Source organism: Malaclemys terrapin, chromosome 1, assembly GCF_027887155.1.
Source record: "Malaclemys terrapin pileata isolate rMalTer1 chromosome 1, rMalTer1.hap1, whole genome shotgun sequence".
NCBI classification, from domain to species: Eukaryota; Metazoa; Chordata; order Testudines; family Emydidae; genus Malaclemys; species Malaclemys terrapin.
Genome location: NC_071505.1, coordinates 83,241,070 through 83,263,647, shown reverse-complemented (window position 1 = coordinate 83,263,647; position 22,578 = coordinate 83,241,070). Strand labels below are relative to the sequence as shown.

Sequence of the window (22,578 nt, the reverse complement as noted above, 5' to 3'; positions counted from 1 at the left end):
CACAGTTACTAGATGTTTGACCTAATTCACTAGGCAAAGACACTTTCCAGGGCAGCTCTGAGTTCTTGAAAGATACATTTCATATATGTGTTTAAAGTGTTACTTAGGTATTTTGCAGTCAGCACCTAACATTTGTTTGTTTACAGGTTTTGGATACAAAGGACCTTAAAATACATAAAGTGTCTGTTAATGGACAGGATGCAAAATTTGCTCTTGGACAAAGACATAGTTTCAAAGGGACACCATTGGAAATCACTTTTCCTTTTGAACTGAGAAGGTATGTGTACCTGTCTTCATTCTCCTCTCTTTGTACAGACCTGCTAGGGATAGTCTACAAAAGTGGCATGCTAAAGTATTTACTGAAAAAGTGCCAAGTATTTCACAAACATTCTAGCACTTCCCATAAGTGATCACATTCATACTCCTGCTGGCTTGTGCAAGTTTGCTTTTGCTCAGAATTGTGCTGATGAGTTTCTTCTATAGTTAACCCTGCCCTCAGAGTTTGGCTACACTTGCAGCTGTAGAGCGCTTTGGGTTAAACCAGCCTTCGGAGAGCGCACTAGGGAAAGCGCTCCACTCTGTCCACACTGACAGCTGCAAACGCACTGGCGTGGCCACATTTGCGGCATTTGCAGCGGCATTGGGAGCGGTGGATTATGGGCAGTTATCCCAGGGTTCAAGTAACTGCAACGTGCTTTTCAAATGAGGGGGGGTGGGGTGGAGTGTGTGTTTTGTATGTGGGGGGAGATTGAGAGTGGGCTTTTGGAGTGCTGAGTGTATGTCAGCATACTATCTTGTAAGTTCAGATCCACCTAGCCCCCCTGCCTCTCTCTCTCTCACTCAGTAAACATTTGCTTTGCCCTGTTGCACGCTGTCTGGGAGCTCTGAAAAGGCACTTCCACGTTCCTCAGCCGATTTCACAACAAAGAGAAGAGAGGCCACTTGACTTAAGGGGATTATGGGATGTTTCTGGAGTTCAGTCAGAATGCTGTAATATAACTCCTCGTTCACACTGGCCCTGGGGCGTCTCAGCCAATATGCAACAGCCGTTATCCCTCTCGTGGAGGTGGAGTACCAGGAGCACTCTAGCCAGGGAGTCAGAGCGCTCTACGTGCCTTGCCGGTGTGGACTGGGAGTAAGGTAGAGTGCTCTGGGAGGCTTTATTGTGGTATAAAGTGCCAGTGTAGCCACGCCCTAAGTATTTTCACTTGTCAAGGCCTGAATTCTAGCCCTGAGTTCTGTGCATTTCTGCTGCAAGCTTGATAAGCAAAGGGACTGCTCAGGATCTTCTGCCAACATCACTAATGCCTAAAGTAGTGTATAGAGTTGCAGTCTTTGTATTCTTTGCTCTTTATAGGGGCCTCTTCCTGTATTCCTGGCAAACCCCAAATTGCCATTTTAGTCAGTTGGGACTGTGAGTGTACAAAGAATGCAAGTTCAGCTCACCAGTTACAGCTGTGCAAATGGCAGCTCACTTGAGAATGAATTAATTTTCAGGAAGCTTCTTTAAAATGTTAAGTCAAAAAGCCACTGCCAAACAACTGTTGCAATGTCTTTAACAATTGATACCCTACCATATTTGCTGTGTGACATACCCAAGCTGAAAGCTGTTTGTTGTATATTGGACTTGTTTTGTTTGAATTAGACTTGTGACTGAAGTTGTCTGTCATACATCATCAAAACTGGCCACTATTTCTGGAAACGCATGTTTGGGTCATGGTCCTCACTAGGGCTGTTGATTAATTGAAGTTAACTCATGTGATTAACTCAAAAAAATTAATCGTGATTAAAAAAATTAATTGCACTGTTACGCAATAGAATACCACTTTAAATTTATTAAATATTTTTTAATGTTTTTCGTCTTTTTCAAATATATTGATTTTAGTTAGAACACAGAATATGAAGTGTACAGTGCTCACTTTATATTATTTTTGATTACAAATATTTGCTTTGTAAAAATGATAAAAGAAATAGTATATTTCAGTTCACCTCATGCAAGTACTGTAGTGCAATTTCTTTTTCATGAAAGTGTAACTTACAAATGTAGGGGTTTTTTTGCTACATAACTGCACTCAAACAAAACAATGTAAAACCTTAGAGCCTACAAGTCCATTCAGTCCTACTTCTTGTTCAGCCAGTCACTAAGAGAAACAAGGTTTTTTTTACATTTACGAGAGATAATGCTGCCCACTTCTTATTTACAATGTCACCTGAAAGTGAGAACAGGCATTTGCATGGCACTGTTTTAGGTAGCGTTGCAAGATATTTACGTGCCAGATGCACTAAAGATTCATATGCTTCTTCATGCTTTGGCCATCGTTCCAGAGAGCATGCTTCCATGCTGATGGCGCTCGTTAAAAAAAATAGTGTGTTAATTAAATTAGTGACTGAACTCCTTGGGGGAGAACTGTATATCTCCTGCTCTGTTTTACCCTCATTCTGCCATATATTTCATGTTATAGCAGTCTCGAATGATGACCCAGCACATGTTGTTCGTTTTAAGAACACTTTCACTGCAAATTTGACAAAATGCAAAGAAGATACTAATGTGAAATTTCTAAAGGTAACTACAGCACTCGACCCAAAATTTTAAAATCTGGAGTGTCTTCCAAAATCTGAGAGGGATGAGGCATGGCGCATACTTTCAGAAGTCTTAAAAGAGCAACACTGTAAAGCGGAAGCTACAGAATCCAAATCACCAAAAAAGAAAATCAACCTTCTGTTGGTGGCATCTGACTCAGATGATGAAAATGAACATGTGTCGGTCTGCACTGGATTGTTACCGAGTCGAACCCGTCATCAGCGTGGACGCATATCCTCTGGAATAGTGGTTGAAGCATGAAGGGACATATGAATCTTTAGCGCAACTGGCATGTAAATATCTTGCGATGCCGGCTACAACAGTGCCATGCAAACGCTTGTTCTCACTTTCAAGTGACATTGTAAACATGAAGTAGGCAGCATTATTTTCTGCAAATGTAAACAAACTTGTTTGAGTGATTGGCTGAACAAGGACTTGTAGGCTCTAAAGTCCTTATAGTATTTGTAGTAGGTGAATTAAAAAATACAATTTCTTTTGTTGTTTTTGTTAATTCTTTTGTTTTTTTACAGTGCAAATATATGTAATCACAAAAATATAAAGTGAACACTGTACACTTTGTATTGTGTTGTAATTTAAATCAATATATTTGAAAATGTAGAAAACATCCAACATATTTAAATAAATGATATTCTATTGTTTAACAGTGTGATTAATCGTGTAATTAATTTTTTTAATTGCATGATTAATTTTTTTGACAGCCTTAGTAATCACCCCTCACTCCCTGAGCCAGTGGGTACTGGGCAGATTGTGGAAGTAATGGTCTCATTTCTATTTGTGTGGGTAAAATGGGAGAGAAAGGAGAGTTGCACAGCAGTGACTCCTCTGGCTAAACATAAACATTACCGGTGCGCTTTGAAGAAAATCTCCTCTGGCTCTTACTTGTTGGAAAGCTGGCAGCTGTGACTTCGGGCTAGACTTTTATAAGAGAAACAAGTGACTGTCCCACCCCAGCTGTGCACTTTACAGCACCTATAGAGAGAAATTGGTTTTAGATGCAACTCACTGTGCATGTGTGGGAGATGAGGTGTAACAAAACAGTGATATGGAGGAATGAGCTATAGCTGCAAGCACTTAGTCGTAAGCATGTGTACAATATAATGATTCAAATGAATTTTTAGGTTACTAAATAATAGTAGTCTATGTGTTTTAATAATACTGCAAACTGCTTGGCTGATCTATCTAAAATGTTTGACTAGTTGCTTCAACTTCTCTGAGTTTAACTACCATTCATTTTAACTTATGATTAGGATTGATTCCAAATTGATTCACATTTTTGAATCTAGGAACTTTCATAAAAGCAGGAAATGATCAAATACTTCAATATAACCACTAACAGCAGTGTTTGTTTGTTTTTAAACTGGTATGTAGAAATTGTCCATTGTATCTTAGATCTCTTGTTAGTATATCAGCATTTGCCTTATCCACTGCTCTTTGCCTTCATTGATTATGAACTGTTGAATCATGAGTTCTGAACAAAATTGGGGAGTGTCATATATTCTCTTTAATGGCATTAATCAAATAGGATTGTTCATGTGCCAGTCTTGCTTTCTCAACCGTTCTTTTGCTTATATTCAGTAAATAGGATATTCAATCTGATCCCAGTGGGGCGGACAATATTTTTCATTCCAAAGTACACAAAGCCCACTTTTTTAAGATAGGTACTTCTTGAATGTGTGTCTATACATAAAAGGCTTTATTAACTTCTGCCTGGCTCACTATTGTGTTTCCATATTGAAGTGGGAAGTAGCTTTTGATGGTAGGCCATTGAACAGTTGTGGAAACCTTTGTGAGGCTTCTTGAAGGAAAATCCAATTTCTAGCTCCTTTTCAGTTGGGGAGAGGAGAAATTTCTCATTAGAGGATGAAAGAGAGCTTCTCCTGGGAGGGTATTAACATTTGAAACATAATGGGTAGTTGTTGGTATATTTGTACCCTAGTCACAAGCAAAAAGTGGCTTCAGTACACAACTTGTTGATATCTTCACTTCAGCTAAGACAATGCTGAGAAACTGTCAGTATTATAGTATCTCCTGAAAGTCTTTGCCTTACAATTCAATGCAGGGCATGTCAGAAAACGCTTACCTGTTTAATTTGTGCAGGGGACAAGATGTGATTGTGGAAACTTCTTTTGAAACCTCTCCAAAATCTTCAGCTCTCCAGTGGCTTACTCCAGAACAGACTTCGGGGAAGAAACATCCATTTCTCTTCAGCCAATGTCAGGTTAGAAGGACTTTCTGAAATTAGATGCTGTTTATGTCCTTCATACTTTAAAAAAGGGCAACAGAGGGGAAAGCACAAATTGTAGGTTTATTTAGTATAGGCTCTAAGGAACTGTATAGCTCGGTCATGTTTGTTCCTAGATGACATTTGTTATCTAAAGGGTAGTAAGTGAAAGTACAGCAGTCCACAATTTTTAATTATTGCCAAAGGCCAAGGGTAAAACACTATTAGTGCTGAGGCTATAAAACTTAATAATGGCAAACTTACTGTAATATCTCCAAACTGCTTTCATAATTCAATTCTTGCAATCGGTACATCATGGCAGTTAACTTTTTTTCTATAGCATGATGTCTTCTAGGAAAACTAGCATAGACCATCAAAAAGTAGGAAGTATGGATTCCTATTACAATTAAACAAGCTACCCCTGAAGAGTGTAAACAGTGGAAGAAGTGTGCTTTAAAATATTGGGATGGGGAGGAGTCAAACCCTCTTATACAAGGAGCTATAGTCCAGAGGAACAGATTTAACTGAAAGCTAGAATGGTAGAACCACATACATTTACAGCAGGATGATGATATCAAGATACACATCTGAGAACCATCCTGCAGAACTTGTGGCAGAATTTGGCCATTGGATAATAAAACTAAAATAGCACAAAACCGTTCACCCCAAAACAGTTTGCAACGCTTGTATTATTTTGGCTTTGAACCATGTTTTAATTTTTTTAAACATCTCAAACTAGCTCTTAGGTGGCACTGAGCATTCTCTCTCTCTCTCTGTCTCAGGTGCTTGGGTGAATGGTTCTTATTCACATGGTCAGGGTCTAACTGATTGTCATATGTGTTGTTGGGAAGGAGTTTTCCCCTGGGTCAGATTGGCAATGACCTTGGAATTTTTTCACCTTCCTCTGCAGCATGTGGGTATGGTCACTTATCAGGATTATCTGGATAGATCTCACTTAATCATTTCCCTTGCCATTGTGGGGGCATTGGTGCACCCCGATTACTTATATACTCTGCCTGTTGCATGAAATCATCTAGTCTCCTGTGTGCTGTAATACTTTGGTCTAATTTCGGTTGTTGGGTTCACTGTGTGGGGCATGGTAGTGCTGCAGGTCAGATTAGATGATCTGGTGGTCCCTTCTGGCCTTAAATTATAAGACTGAGAAATTTGTGCTTCCCTTCTTTCTCACTGAGAGTTTTTCTGTAATGCTGAAGATGCATTAATAGCACACGTGTAGTTCAAAACATACTAATTTCCCAGTATATACTCCCATATCACTTGATGCTTCTGCAGTTGCAGTGAAAGTTGCCCTGTACCTAAAAACACTTGCTAGACAGATTTCCTTTTCTGTATGGGAAAGCAGCAGAACGGGCCCTTGAGGAAGAAACTGGGCTGTCAGGACTTTGACAGCAGGCTGAAACACAACGTTACAATTTTGCTAGCGATATTACATTGCCCTTCTGTTTGGCTCCTACTCTTCTGACACTGTACACCATATGTTTGTGTAATGTATTGCAAAAGCTGCATATAAGAAATATCCGTAATTTGTCTTTTTCCAGGCTATCCACTGCAGAGCCATCCTTCCTTGCCAGGACACACCTTCTGTGAAACTAACCTACTATGCAGAGGTAGATGAACACAAATCATGCATATCTGAATGAAGAGCACAGCTAGAATGGGGAAGCCTCTTCTAGCTGGCAGGCTTTTCTGTGAACAAGACTGCTTGCAAGGAATTTATTGGAGCATTCAGATTTCACTGCCACATAGTAACTTGCTAATGTAAATTTTCACTCTACCCTGCAATTAAAATAGCCAGTCAATTAAAAGCTTTACACTTTTATCATCTGATGGGCAGCCTCTAGTAAGGGATGTGGAAATAGTGTGAGAATTCAATCTGTAGGTATATTGGCAGGCAGAGATTTCTTTGAGAGATTTCACATACAAACTGCAGAATATGGTCCATTATGAAACCACCAAATGGGAATTTACCTTACTATAACTCAGAACTGCCTGTCTCCCTGGTTGCATTTCTCTAACTTGTAAGGGGAAAGGATGTCCCTCCTGAGGTACAAGCAGCACTGTGCTGAACCCCCCCTCTTACGAAAAGTAGACCATGTTGTTCAGATCAGTGAGGTCCCTGGTTAATGTGCAGAGTGATCTGTTGAGGCTGCAGTGGGAGAACAGGTTTTCAAAGACCACAGATCAGCAGTCATTTTACCTGAAGTTGGGTTGGGAGGGGGGGAAGAGGAGGATGCTTCCATTCTGTGACCCAGTTTTGGGTTGTGACCCACGATTTGAAAACCACTGACATAGGAGACTGAGAAATTAATAGAGCTGGCCTACTGATAAAGATGGAGCAGAATTGTATTCTGGGAGAGACACTGGGGGAGATTCTGAAAGGTTACTGAATAAAGGTGGCCATGCCGGCTTCCTGATGATCTTTTTTCTAAGCAGTAGTTTTACCTGCTTAGTCTGGCACTTGTACACAAAGCATTCCATTTTGAATATTAGTTTACTTTCTAGATAAACTTCCCTTTGGTTTTCTATAAGAGTCTCTTGATTTAGGTAGACAGCTGAACAATATGGGAAGTATTTAATCAGTATAAACTTCCTCAATGACTTGTCAAACTCTCAAAAAGAAATGAAGAGGTAGTAAGGGCTTTTTAAAATAAACACAATTATGAAGTCTTCATAGCCTTACAAATCCTGTGGAATAAGGAAGGTTTGTTGGTTTGGCCTATGGTACAGACTGATTGCTGAGTAATAATTCTAAATTAAAAATGGAAATGTTTCAAAATATGGGAATGTTTAAAGCGATAGAGTCAACTTAGTCACATTGTGAAAAATCTATTTACAAGTGATGCCTAAGATTACCGTACCTGAAATGTTGAAATAATAATATTTTCGTCTGTTGATTTCAACTTGTTTGTGCATTTGACAGCACTGTGTACAGTTTTGCAATCTTCCCCTGTATATTCAGTCATTTCCCTTTATTCATGTATATTTTTATTTTCACACAGGAACAGGAGGGAGATTATTCAAATCAGGAAAATCTGATTGTAATACCACAAAAATTGGCATGGAGGAGATATTTGAATCTACTCTTAACACATCTTATGGAGGGGTTAAATTTTCAGTTAACTATTCCTTACATAATTCATTAATTCTTTTTTTAAAAAAAAAGCCAACATCAGAACAAATGATCTTGGTGTGCTGGTAGTGTTGTTGTCCTCCCTCCGCCCATTTTCTCCTTTTTGAGGTAGTAAAAGCTGGGAGTGCATTGAGACAATGAGTTGGGAATCTAAAAAGGGGAAAGAAACATGCATCATCTAAAGCAACCCTTCTGGCTGATAAAACATTGCCTGTTTTAGAGGGAGGGCAAACAGTCTATTTCTACTTGACGTGAGATTCTAGTTGTGGCAGAGATGAGAGGGAGAGAGAGGTTAAATGTAAAATATTAGCATAACCTAAATGTAGTGGGGGCTACTTGCTGTAGCAGCTCCCAGCATGTGGTATAATGTTTGAGGGCAGCCAATGCTTTCCAAAGATGACTGATACGACCTCCATTGTGCTGACTTAGACTCCCTCATAATTGGATATTTCCTCTCTCATTATTTAGGTATCTGTTCCTAAAGAACTGGTGGCTCTCATGAGTGCCAATCGTGATGGAGAGATGCCTGACCCAGAAGACAGCAATAGGAAGATATATCGTTTCAGTCAAAAGGTAAGACCCATGGTCTTTTAAACAAAAACTAGGAAACCAGGCACAGATTTGTATTAATTTAAAGTATTGTGTGCATGAAACCTACGCAAGCACAGATTTGTGTGTACTGTAATTTGTAATATTTAGGCTCATGGAAACTTTACTGCACACGTGAACAAGATGAGATTTGTTTTATTTTTTAAAAAAGCAACAAATTCCATAAAACAAATTGTAGTCTGGTGTGTTTTGGTCATTGGCCCTAAGCAGTAGGCTTTCCAAACTTACCAAAAAATTTTCCATAGCACTTACTTGTCCTCGGCCAGGAGGGTAATAGGTGCAATGAGGAACAGCCTTTCTAAAAAAAAATTCATGTTCTATTATCCACTGAGATCTGAAACTTTAAACCATTGGTGACTTACCAACTTGTAGTTTGAAGACCTGTTAGAACACAAATAAATGGATTTGAGCATCTGTTCTTGAGTCTTTTGCAGTGAACATGTAAAATACATCCCCCAAAATCATGTGGTGATATGATCCTTTCAATAGGTAACCATGTGATCACAAATTGTTTTTATTTAATGACAATTATAACTAGTTTGATAATAAATGAAGGACATAATCACAACACCATGGGAGTTTTTCCACAAGAAGAGGAACAAGAATTACAGCAGTTCATTTTGATCCCAAATACAGAAATTAAATTTGTTTCTGTGTTTGTCTTTTATATTCTTAAATCCCCTTCCTGCCTATGTGTTGTTTTATAAAGCCAGCGGGTAGACTGATCTCTCTAGTGTTGCTCAATGTACAAGATACCATACACGGAACAAAACACATCTCTGAGGCTCCCTGGTGTATCTGGTATATAACTTTAAAATGCTATGTTGCCATGAAACAGTGGCACTTAAAAATGAATTGTTACAGCAGTGAAGTATCCTAGCATGTCACTAACATGAATTAATGCAAATGTGCAATCAGACTTTGCACGAATTTATAGATTTTGTATTTTTCAATATTGAATAGCGTGTATTCAGTTTCAGAGACAGTGCTCTTAGGTACGAATGTGGAAGAGGCAGGGGGTTTAGGCTTGAAAAACTGAGGGAAAGTGTTTGCATCCTTTTGGAGTGGTTAGTTTGGGAAGGAGGAGCATCCTGGGGAAGACCTACAGGAAGAGAGGGGAGGCTGGAAGGATTGTTTCATTTTGGAAACTGGAAGGAGACTGTTGACCCTTCCTATGAGGAGAAGAGCCCCATGGTATGGTTGGGAATTTGTGCCAGTGTGTTTTGCAGTCCTTGTTGGTTTTTTTTTTTGGTATTCTGTTTCAGCAACAGTCCCATCTTCTCAGCTACTGCAGTGTAGTTTTCAAAGTGACAACACTGCCATACCCTGAACTATGAAAGCCTGAGCTTTTATATACTCCTGGGGGAATTCTGTGCCAAAAAAATTAAAAATTCTGCACATAATATTTTAAAATTCTGCAAAATTCTGTATATTTTGTCAAATTGGCACAATACAATCATTCCAGTTTCAATTTTGGTTATTTATTTCAAAATACTTGTCAGCAAATTTATCTGTAACAATACAGACAACAAAATAGATTCAGGAAATGCTGACCCCTACCCTCTCCCATTCAGTCAGTCACATCTGTCCCTGTCCCCGTGTGTCCCTTCACCCTCCGTCCCCCAGGCATCCCTGCACCTTCCCTCAGCCACCCCTCACACCATCCCTACGTGTCCCTGCACCCCCATGTGGCACTGGCTCAATGCTGTCACCCCACTAGCTCCTGTGCCCCTACCCCAGTCTGTTCCCCCCAGATCCTGTGTCTGTCTCACTCCCGGACAGGGTGCTGTGAGAAAGCAGCCTCTCCCTCTCTGCACCTGGCTGCTCCCGCCCTGAGCCAGCTGCCCACTCTCCTAGCACCACAGCAGCCCCTGGGGGGTGAAGGGTGTAATTGCAGTGCTTCTCTGGCAGAATTTATTTTCTGAGGAGGAAAAAAAAATCTGCAGATGACATGTATGCACGGTGGTGCAGAATTTTCCCTGGGAGTAATGTGCAAGAGATTGGTCGTGAGGGTTTGGATTCCTCAGTTGCCTGTGGTAGTGACCAAAGGAGGGGAGTCAAGGCAGGAAGAAACGGTGTTTGGTGTAAACTGGGATTGAGATGCTTAATTGCAATACTATTGCTTTCAACACCCCAATACCAACTGATACAAGCACACTCCCTGAAGATAATATAGGACACACTGACCCCTCCTAAAGATAAGGTCAGGATGACAGGGTGATGGATAGAAATGTTTTGATCAAACCAACATGTACAAGATAAAGGGTGGTAACTAACCACATCAGAGGGGCAATACATAACTTGTTTGTATCAGTTTATAAAAGAGAGGGTGTCTTTGGCCAGCCAGAGAGGGACTGGAAAGTCCCACCATTCATTGCGCTGAGTCCACTGCAACAGGCATACCTGTGCTAGTGTAACTGTAGACTTTGATCTGGGGATCTAGGACCGTGGTTTGTTGCCAATAAACTTGGCTGAGTGCCTTTGCTGTGGAACCGAGTCTGTGGTCTTTTTGGGCAGTTCGATCAAGGTCTGCTGGACCAGCTATTTGCACAGAGCTGGCACAGCACACAGAAAGAATACACACACGTGCAATTGACAACACACCCTTGATCTACTTCTTTGGTCTGTGATTGAAGATTAAGTAGTCTACAAGTCGGTCTGTCATGAACCAATCATTCTCTTTTGAGTTTGGGGCACAATTGTCTCTTGTTCCAACAGGATCCCTTGATGGCCCACAGAAGGCCAGGGGGAAAGATGTGACATTTTTGTAACATACATCAAAGGTGCCCAGGGTGGCTTTTGTATACTATGAATAGAAATATTTTGCAGTATAAACCAGAAGTGGGGTCTACAGTCCTGGAGCCTTTGAGAGTGAGTCACTGAAGATATGTGTGAAAGTGATAGATAGCTCTGAGGCTTGAACTGATAGCTATCACTTAATGAGGACTGCTTCTTACTACCACTGGCTGATAAATCTGTTACCCCACGTCAGGCAGAAGAAAAACAGAGTCGGAGGCTAATGCAAGGCAGAAGGTTGTGAAGAAAAAGAATATACAGTACAACTATGCTTATATAACTTTTCCCTTTGATTAACTCGGTGGGTGATAGTTCTGATATTACAACTAGGATTTTAAATAGATGATTTTAATATCTTCCATTAGGTTCCAATACCCTGCTACTTGATTGCGTTCGTGGTTGGGGCTTTGGAAAGCAAGTAAGTGTGTATGGTAGACATTGGCTAAACTTTATCAGTTACAGAAAGTTTGAGAGTCTTGACATTCCTTGGACTCCTGATCCTAATTTGAAAAAACCTCTTGGTCAGTGGAAGGGTGTTAGGATGCTCCTTCATATAACATTCAAGTATGTACTCCCCCAACCCAGAACACTGCTGAGTGTGTTAGCTATTCTTTAAGTCTTCATTTATTATTCTCACCTCTAGGAGTATCTAGCCACAACTCAAGAGAGAATGCTCCTGAACCCACTCTCTCACTGTAAGGGAAAGAAATGGAATAGAATCCAGCCACTGAGTCTTTGTTCCTCTCTTCCCAGCCTTCTAGTCCTAAGAATAATCTAGAAACTATTCACTCACTAGATGAGCCTTTGTCCCCTCCGTAAGTCATAATGTACTAGCTTCAACCCGATCACTCATTTGCACACGGTATGTTTTAATCTGGCCCAGAATGTTGTTGGTGGTGGTGCTGTATTAACACCGTACAGTATTTTATAAAGCATGAACTTCAGTTTATCCCCCATCTAGATAGTCAATGCAAAAAACATAATTTCCTGTGATTTGATTTTATTTGATTTTTTTTTTTTTTAAGTGCACTTGCATCTCTTTCCTACCTGTCCTTCTGTGGAGGACTAGAACATTAAGTCTATAAGCAACGAGGTGTGTCTAAAATTAAATTAAATTAGTCATTCCTTCTCTCCTCTCTCCAATCCCCATTCAAACATATACAGTAGCAGTGAAATGAGGTTGGTGGGGGTTTCTCCAGAACCTCTCCTCAGTAATATGGGCTACTGTGAGTATATTAAACTCATCCTCCACTATGCACTGGCTTCCCATATAACATCAATTCAAGTTCAGTGTCTAACTGAAATCTGTACTTCTACAGACAGATTGGCCCCAGGACGCTGGTGTGGGCTGAGAAGGAGCTGGTGGATATATCTGCATATGAATTTGCGGAGGTTAGTTACAAAGAGTTTGCTCGCTATTCACTCACTTTACATAGTATTAAGAATAAACAGCCAATACTACAATTGTTCTTATTTTAATTTTTTCCCCTCTCCTCACTTCCACCAAAGAAAGTGTTCTGTTTTTCTAAAGGAACATCCAATAACTGCTGATCTTGCTACACAAGTGACAAGGCACAATCTTGCCATTGGTCTGCATGTGGAACTTTTCAAGCTGTCGAGAAATTTGTGTGTGGAGCATTAGGATCATACTTATAGCCTGTATTTACTAATTCTAATTACAAATCTCATTAAAAATCAATGTGAACTTTTGTTTCAGACTGAAGCCATGTTGAAAACAGCAGAAGATCTGGCAGGGCCTTATGTGTGGGGGCAGTATGACTTGCTAGTCTTGCCTCCCTCTTTTCCTTATGGTGGTATGGAGAACCCCTGCCTTACTTTTGTGACGCCTACTTTATTGGTAAGTGTGAAATTTATGCGCTTTATTCTTCAGCTTTTCATCAGAACCCATTCCAAAATCCATCCAGGTGTGCATAGAACTCTGGATTTATATTCCTTAAAGAACGATAAAATGATCCTTAGACTACCAGAGCCATAGAACTTACATGAAATAGATGTGTGTAGTGCATGAATTTTGAGTTTAACTTGAACCAACAAGGTAATTTGGTTTGTTTGTCTATTCTAGGCAGGTGACAGATCACTGTCAAATGTAAGTATAAACTTTATTCAGGTCTTCAAACCAAATACTCTGTAACTTTAAGTTAAATCTTAAATCGTTCCTGGCAGAGAAGATATGAGATATATTTCTAAATCTTAAGTCTTCATTTAGACATCCTATATATTTTCTGTTAACTAGTTACAAAATGGAAAAATACATAGCAGGTCAGTTTAATACCAAGCTGTATTGCAAAAATTTCAGGTGCAGGGAAATCTTCTTGTCCCTATCATGTTTGCAGAACAATATCGTCTTTATAGGAGGAATCTCCTGCTTCCCATTTAACTATATTGACAAATGAAATGACCCTCTAAAACAGTGTTTCTCAAATGCGGCCACCAGGGGCTTTTCTTGTGCCGATAGCCTCCTGGAGGTAGGTAGGTGTGTGTGTGTGTGTGTGTGTGTGTGTGTGTGTCCAAAATAGCGGCCCCATCCCTTTCCTGTTGCTCCTGGGTGCACTGCCTTGTTGGTTGCTGGGGCCGCCAGCAGAGATTGGGCCCTGCTCCCTTCTGGAGACACCTGGGGCACAATGCTGGAGGAGCAGGCAGCTGGTGAGTTTCCCACTTTTCCAGGGGTGGTGGGGCTCAAGCTTTGGCCTTCAGACCTGGAGTGGTGGGGGCGGCAGGTTCTGGCAATGGGGCTTTGTGCTCTGGCCATGGAGCTTCAGGCTCTAGCCCCTCACCCCCGACCGCCCTTGCACTGTCTCCCCCAGCCTCCCATCCAGGGCTTAATTTGTCCCCAGGCTTGGCAGAGCTGAGTAAGTCTGCTGTGAAATGTGATACTTGTATGTTTAATATCACGTTTCACAACAGACTTAATAGCTAAGAATAAATAAATTACAATGATTTGGATGTGCATATTTATTTGTTTTTCCTAAAACTAATTAAGTATGTTCAGAAAAAGTGTGAGAGCGGCCACCAGCAAGAGTTGGTGGCTGCACTCTGAAGCCACCAAAAAATATGTCCTGAGAACCCCTGCATAAAATCTACAGCTCAGCCATTTAAAGCCTTTGAAAGTTCACAGCCATAACAACACTACATCTTATCAGAAATCTACATTACTATTCTACTGAACTCACAGCCACTGTTCTCAGTTGGGCTTCCTTCTGGGCCATACTAACATGTATGCTTCTATTGATTCAATTTAATCAGATATGAGGCAGCAAAGTTGAAAGCTTCTGTCTCTGACCCAATTTAAGAACTGAGGGCTACAGATAATTAATCACAAGAATGTTAAAGGGGAGCAGTTTTTAGTTCTAAATAAATCCCACATATTTGAGTTAGGAATAGCCAAGCCGCTGGTAAAGCCATGTTAAAAAGTGTAACTAAATTGATTCTGGAGAAAAAGGTGGGATTCTTCAGGGCCATATGCTAATGGTATTTATTGGTCACCTGTTTCTCTGGTATCTAGCCACTAAAACTGTTTGCAATAAGTTGTGCATAATTTTTTAATTGGAAATTGTACTTCAGTGCTTGTCCTAGTTATATTTTAATGTTTGTCTGGAGAGAGGAGTCTGATTAGCATTTCATCTAATTATTAAATCTTTCCAGTAGAAGAATATAGTCCCTTAAATGAACATAATATTGTAATGCCTTCCAACAGCAGTTCTGAAATGTTCAATGTGGATCACATTTTTAGTATCTCGTATGCTTCCCCATTCTATTCATGATCTCATGAATCATATCTCCTCCCATTTGTAATGAAATAACATCCCTGAACTACAGCATTTGCTTACCTAGAAAAGTAATATCAGGAAAGTACTAAACACCTTAAATAATCTTTCTTTTAATGTGATTTAGCCGTTGGAAACCAGAAGAACTGGCACTATGTGACCAACCAGATCAGCGCGGCTAACCAGTGAAGGCTCTGTTGTCCATAGACCACAATTTGAAAATTACTTTTTCACAGGGTGTGTGGTGTGGGATATTGTAGCACCAGAGTGAATCTGATATCCAGAGATGAGACTTACAATATATGGCAATTCGCTTTGAATATATAATAGTTAACCCATTGTGATTCCTGCTGCTGCCCCTCTTCCTTTCCGCCCCCTCTCCACCTCTTGGGATTTGACAGTATATTCTCTCGGGTAATCTAATGAAATCTACTTCTGACATGGGATGGGTTATTTTTTTTGCTTGTTTTAGGTTATTGCTCATGAAATCTCTCATAGCTGGACAGGAAACTTGGTGACAAACAAAACATGGGAGCATTTTTGGTAGGTATAATACTGAGTGCATTACAAAAAATTGGCTCTTATCTACCATATACAAGTTCTGAGGAAATGTTTCGCCATCTCACATAAATTAATGTTCTTGATAATTCTCTAGGCTAAATGAGGGACACACGGTTTACTTGGAACGTAGAATTGGTGGACGGCTGTTTGGTGAACAGTTCAGGCACTTCCAAGCTTTGGGAGGTTGGAGAGAATTGCAAAATACGGTAAACTAGTTTTGGTAGAAGTTTGTGTGTTTATGTTTAAACATAAATCTTAAAAATTAAGTTGTTGTAACGTTTCCCTGAAATACGCAACAGAAAACGATAATAATAATGCTCCTGAAAATCTTTGCGTTCATAGTTGAGTACCAGTGTTCTCTCAGGTTTGTTTATGAACCAACAAGTTATATTGTTCAATATAAACATGACACTGCTAGATTACAGATGATGGGAACATTTTCAAAAAGACCTTAAGTCTCAGGGATCTTTTAAAGATCGCAGGATCTTCTGAAAGGCTGAATTTCATCCCGAACTACTACTGAATATTGCAACAGCTAGTGAATAACAGTGAACCCTTAATGTACAGGACATACTGCAACAGTGTATACTTTTAAAACCCTTTAAAGCAATTAGCGTACCAGTGAGCAGCTAAAAGTTGCCTTTTTGTGATAGCCATAGCCAAGGCCACCCTTCTCAAACTTCAGATGTTCCAGTGTGTGATACAAGCAATTGAAATGTCTGAGAGAGAACTGAAATACACAACAAAGCCCAGGTGTTCCACACTGTACCAAACTGAGTGTTGAAGGTCAGGAATCCTGATACTCGGTTTCTGTCTCTAGAAGGAGAATTTAAATGGTCGTGGTAATTGCTTTTTTCAAAGACTTTGTCTCTGGCTTAACTTCTTAAAAATTGTCTCTTTTCCCCCTTCCTCCAGAGCCTCCCAAAAGAAATGTCTCACCCCTTTAGGATTAATAGTGTTGTTGTTCATCCTGTCAGTAGCAACTTCTGGTTTTTTGAAGGACTAAATAAACTATCTATGATTTCAGTATGGGGAAAGAGGCTGTTGCCATGGGAACAAACAAAACATGGGAGCATGATCAGAAGGCCAGCATAGCTATGTTACTATCTCACCCCCAACTAACACAGCTGTGCAGGCAAAATCTTTCATGTGGATGCAGATAGTTTAGCATATGATGTTTGGGGGGGTGGTTTAGCTGTACTGGCAAAAGGACTCTTTTTTTAACTGGTATAAGCTGAGTTTTCAGTAGGGGACTTTGCCAGTATAGCTATACCAGCAAAGCCTTCGTAGAATAGACCAGCCCTAAGATGAAACAGATGGCTGATAGTCTGTTCTAATTTGGGAACTTCAGCAAGGGGGATGAGCTAGAGCAGGGGTAGGCAAACTATGTCCCACGGGCTGGATCTGGCCCCTCGGGGCTTTGGATCTGGCCCGCGGGATTGCCCCCCGTAGCGCCACGGGCCCTGCGCCGCTTTCAGGAGTGGCCGGCCCAACGTCCCTGCGGCCCCCAGGCCCTTGCCTTCAGACACTGCCCCCCGCAGCTCCCATTGGCCAGGAACAGGCAACCACAGCCAATGGGAGCTTCGGGGGAGGTACCTGGAGGCGTGGCAAGGGCAGCGCATGCGGAGCCCTCCAACCCCCCCCCCCTCCCCAAGGGGCCGCAGCGCTTCCTGGAGCGGCGCAGGGTCGGGGACAGGGCAGGCATGCAGGGAGCCTGCCCCCTGCCCCCCAACTCCCTTCCCTAAGCCCCCTGCCTGCATCGTGCACCCCTCCTGCACCCCAACTCCCTGCCCTGAGCTCTCTTGTATCTCCTGCACCCCAACCCCCTGCCCAGAGCCCCCTCATGCACTCTGTACCCCTCCTGCACCCCAAACCTCTTCCCTGAGCCCCCTCATACACCCTGCACCCCTCCTCTGCCCCAGTCCCTTGCCCTGAGCCCCTTCCTTCACACCGCACACACCGCACTCCCGCCCGCACCCAACCCCCTGTCCCAGCCCTGCATACAAATTTCTCACCCAGATGTGGCCCTCAGCCCAAAAAGTTTGCCCACCCCTGAGCTAGAGCCATGTGCACCAAAGCATGGTAATCTTGGTCTTGGATGGACGATAACTGTATAAGATGGCTGCAAATCAGTGCAAATTGTGGAGCCTTTCTGGGTGAGTGTGTATAATATTGTTACAGATAAATACGCTTGGAGACACAAGTCCTTTCACTCACCTGATCCCTAAGCTGAATGAAGTAGACCCTGATGTTGCATATTCTCCTGTTCCATATGAGAAAGGCTTTGCTTTGCTTTTCTACCTTGAACAGCTTCTTGGAGGACCAGGTGAGCATTAATAGTTCTATTTTAAATAGGATTTTTATTTTGCTTTCAAACATTGGCTTTCCTTAATTGATACACTTTTTTTAACTTAGATGTCTTCATTGGCTTCTTGAAGGCTTATATTCAGCAGTTTGCCTATAAGAGTGCTGTGACTGAAGATTGGAAGAAGTTCTTGTATTCCTACTTCAAGGATAAGGTTGGATGGTGCTTCAGGCTAATTGAGGTCCTACAATTGTGTGAAACTGGCAGAATGTATTCTACTTGTAGCATAGCTCAGGAAGCTGAAGATACTCCATATGGTCAGAGTAAAATAGGTTGATAAATAAAATATTACTCCCTCTCTTAAAGATGTTTGGCTTCCATACATCTTCTCCCTCATTCCTATATAGAAAATATGTAAAGATGTAGCATAAAATCTTACAAACATGGGTTTGGGTTACAGTGCATTTGTTCAAAATACAGTTATTCAAAAGTAAACTACATAGGAATCAGCACTTTAGATCAAGCTGTTCTTACAAACCAAAACAAAATATTTAAACTAACTTTCAAATTGCAAACTCTTTAGAGCAGTGGTCCCCAGCGCGGTGCCTGCGGGCGCCAGGGCGCCCGCTGAGGCATTTATGTGCACCCACCTAGTGCCCAGCAGGAGAGAGAGAGAAGCCGGGGCCCCTCGCCTGACTGGGACAGAGAACTCAGGCTTTGGATGCGGTGTTCTCTGTCCCCGGCAGGTGCGGGGCCCACGTAGTGCCCAGCAGGGGAGAGAAGCTGCGGCCCTGCGCCTGACAAGGACAGAGAACTCCAGGGCTGCGGGTGCCGGTGTTCTCTGTCCTCGCGGCTTCTCTCTGGCTTCTCTCGTCTCTCTGGATTCATATATTATGTAATATTAAATATGATGGTTTTTGTATTATTTAATGTACAAATGCAAAATAAGCCTTGAAAAATTGTTGGCGCCCGCCACACTCTTCTGAAAACATGAATGTGCTACTGGCCACAAAAAGGTTGGGGACCACTGCTTCAGAGAAAAAACATGTAGATGGTAAACTGAACAAAGATCTGTGTTGTTTGTAGGTGGATGTTCTCAACAAAGTTGACTGGAATGCATGGATGCACACCCCTGGCATGCCACCAGTAAAACCAACGTAATTGTGCTTTCTTCTCTTGTCTTTCTCACCTAATTGATGTTTGGGAAGAACACAAAACTTTTAACTATTTGAAAAACTGGTACTAGAGCTGGTCAGAAAACTACAAAACCTTATTTTCTGAAAATTTTTGGAAGTCGGTGGGGGAGGAATATGAATTCTGATAATTTTCCAAAGAGAGAAATGTTGGGGGAAGGCATGTCTTTTTTGTTTGTTTTTTGTTTGGAAAATTGCCACAGAAAATGGAAAAATTTTAAAGTGTAATAAGTGAAATTTCCCCAGTGGAAATCTCTGCAAGAAACATCCCTTCCTCCTCCTTCGTGCTGTCCAACCAGCTGGAGAGTGTACGACTTCTGAATATGTTTACATTCTGAGGTTGACTACAAGATATTGCTCCATCTGCGGTTAGTAGTGTATGGGGCTATCAATGAGCAATAGCAATATTCACAACAGAAGTCACAAATACCATGAAGAGTGTGCATATCTGTGTTGACTCATTGTAGTAGATTTTCCACATATTGTATTACAATATGAGGTGCAGGCCTACGTTATAAATAGACTTCACAGAATTTTAATTTTATTTTTTATAACTTCAACAGATAATATTGATTTTTGTTTTTAGATTTTTATTGATTTTTAAATTTTCACAGTTGTGGAAAATTATGGAAGGAATCAGACAATTATTTAGTGACACTTTAAGATTCAAAAAGTTAAAGCCTTATAAACTGTTAAATGCAAATTGTCAACATCACATGTCAAAATAAAATATTCTTAAATCAACAAATCATACCATACTATTCATTTGCTAGTCCATTTGTAACAAGCCTCATTCAAAAATCTGAATCACCCAGTTTTAACTCTAATAAGTTCTCAAACACCATTTTGCTTACGTTGCCTATCTGTAAGTTTCAGTTGTTATTGATGGACATTATTTCCATTGGTTTGTTTGTGTATGGTGAAATCTGTTTACCGATACTTACTGATAAAAAGCTAATCCTACCAAGCCCAATTATAGGTTAACTTGCCACTTTTACACTGCCTGTGCTACAATGCCCGTCAAATGCACTCGGAGTTATTCACATTTCAAAAATGTAATCCTTTGTTTTTCATCTTTATTAGATACGACATGACACTATCAAATGCTTGTGTTGCCTTGAGCCAAAGATGGACCAAAGTGAGTTGTTAAAGAATTTTGCAGGCATCTTAATGATTTTTTTAACTATGACAAACTAGTTGTTAGTTCTATATAATAAGGGAAGGGCTCACATCATCCTCACTGGCCAGAGAAAGTAGTGTCTGGTGAGGGAAATGCTGCCATGAATTTTTGCATTATTTAATAGGCTAAACTTTCAAAAAGAGTCTGTAGAGGTGCTGCAACTTCTTGAAATGAGAAAATGCATTGTACATGTAAACTATCTAGTGCATGCAGATAATGTGCAAATTGAGAATCCCATTGTGCATATTTTATCCTATGCCTTAGGACTGCAATTTCAAAACTTGTTTTGAAAGGCACAGATGTGGAAGTAAGTTTCCGTTACTGATTATATGTTCATACTAACACTGCCCCTCCTTTATAAAGCAGGCAGTATGTACTCCTCGGTAAAATTAAGCAACGCCAATTACAACAAATCATTGATCATTCGTAGTAACTTGCTTTTAGCTTTGCCAGGGAGTGTAGCATCCTTATTTTTGCCAACTTTGTGTGTTTTGGCCCTACTGCGCATTTGCTTCAACCTAATTCTCCTCTTGCCAAAGATTCTTTTTATGAAAAAGTACACATTGCAATTGTTGTACTCAACTTTTGATATTTTTTAATAAGAATCTCTTAAACTTACTTTTCACTTTATTTCATTATCTTTAATAGGCAGTTAAATGGTGTAAACAAAAAACCACTCAACAACCCCCACAGCTTTCTCATTTTTGGATTCTTTTTTGTTTTCTGTAACCTCATAACTTAAACCCTAAAAGCAGTATTTTTACATGAAGTAACTTGAAATTAAATGCAGGTGTCCATAAACAAAAGCAGACAGATGATGTCTTTGCTGAAAAAGCCAATTACAAACTGTTTGTTGTGTTTATTTGCTTGTTTAGGCCAAAGAAAGTGATTTGTGCTCATTCAGCTCAGCAGATCTAAAGGATTTGTCATCCCATCAGTTGACTGAGTTCCTGGCACTGTTGCTACTGGAGGTAAGTGCAGGCTAGGAGTAGTTTGACCTAAGAATGCAAGCAAAGGCACAAATCTATTTTGTAAAACCAGGGAGTTTATACGTTGCCCAACAATTCTGAAGATCCTTATTCATCCTACTTAAATCATTTGCTGTTCTTTGGGACAGCCAGTAAGAGGTCTCCAAAACTCATTCTTCCTTGATTATTCACTTGATGAGTAACATCAGGAGACTTTCAGTCAAGGAGGCATAAACAAAATTTGAGACGTGATTGTGTTTATTTGAATTTAGCATTTATGTATTGTGTGACACAGCTTTGAATACAATTGTAACCAGTTTGGAGTGCTTAAGTGATACTGGGTCTGTACTAAAGTTTCACAGATTAGGCTATGTCTATACTACGGACCTTGGTCTCCTGTGTAGTCGCTCTATATTTTAAACCACCCCCGAACGAGCGGGGAGAGCGTCTCCCACTGACCTAGCACTGTCCACACCAGCGCTTTTGTCAGTGACACTTATGTTGGTCAGGGGTGTCGTTATTTTTCACACTCTCTCACACACACACACACACACCCCCGACTGACAAAAGTTTAGGCAATTAAAAGTGCTAGTGTAGACAAAGCCTTAGTAACTACCATATTATCCCTTGCCCCTTCCTTAGTTAGGTGGAGTGGAGCAAAGGGAAGGAATATGCAAGCATTTACCAGTAGCCATTTTTTGTTAAATATTCTCTCCCTTGTAGTGAAAGTCTTCTTTCTAGGTCTCGCCTCCTCTCAGAGAACATCAGTTGAAATATACCTCTTACTCATTCTTCTAATTTTGCAACTTTTTTTAGGCACCACTTCCAGTGTCACATGTAAAGCGAATGCAGGAAGTTTATAACTTCAATGCTGTAAACAATTCTGAAATAAGATTCAGGTTAGTAATAGTATGGAAATTGCTTCATGAAAAGTGTTTGATAAGGGAAAATACTACCTTATACACAATCTGAGAAGTTCCATTCTACAAAAACGTAATAGGACACACATGAATAATAATGACTTCTAGTAAATGTAATTTTTACATGTGCAGTGTTCCTACGTACTAATTAATGATGAAATGGGAAAATGTATTCCAGTCTGAGCATCCGAAATTAGCGATAACACCTAGGTCATCTAGTCTATTCCCCTGGCAGTGTGATTATTCCCTGTAGTAAAAGTCCTAATGCTTTGTCCACTTAACTTTAG

The 22,578-nt window shown here is 40.5% G+C and overlaps 1 protein-coding gene across 1 annotated transcript in view; it reads left to right on the top strand.

Annotated features, from left to right (window-relative positions):
* Nucleotides 1-22,578, top strand: part of LTA4H (leukotriene A4 hydrolase) — a 28,799-nt gene that overhangs the window by 4,267 nt on the left and 1,954 nt on the right. Inside the window, exons 2-17 of the mRNA XM_054028483.1 lie at nucleotides 147-277; nucleotides 4,700-4,820; nucleotides 6,383-6,451; nucleotides 8,443-8,547; nucleotides 11,745-11,797; nucleotides 12,699-12,771; nucleotides 13,097-13,237; nucleotides 13,463-13,486; nucleotides 15,637-15,707; nucleotides 15,820-15,931; nucleotides 17,907-18,051; nucleotides 18,141-18,244; nucleotides 19,117-19,187; nucleotides 20,307-20,361; nucleotides 21,279-21,374; nucleotides 22,188-22,270. Of these exons, the coding sequence (XP_053884458.1) occupies nucleotides 147-277; nucleotides 4,700-4,820; nucleotides 6,383-6,451; nucleotides 8,443-8,547; nucleotides 11,745-11,797; nucleotides 12,699-12,771; nucleotides 13,097-13,237; nucleotides 13,463-13,486; nucleotides 15,637-15,707; nucleotides 15,820-15,931; nucleotides 17,907-18,051; nucleotides 18,141-18,244; nucleotides 19,117-19,187; nucleotides 20,307-20,361; nucleotides 21,279-21,374; nucleotides 22,188-22,270 (1,454 nt within the window). The remainder of the gene's footprint in view (nucleotides 1-146; nucleotides 278-4,699; nucleotides 4,821-6,382; nucleotides 6,452-8,442; nucleotides 8,548-11,744; nucleotides 11,798-12,698; nucleotides 12,772-13,096; nucleotides 13,238-13,462; nucleotides 13,487-15,636; nucleotides 15,708-15,819; nucleotides 15,932-17,906; nucleotides 18,052-18,140; nucleotides 18,245-19,116; nucleotides 19,188-20,306; nucleotides 20,362-21,278; nucleotides 21,375-22,187; nucleotides 22,271-22,578) is intronic.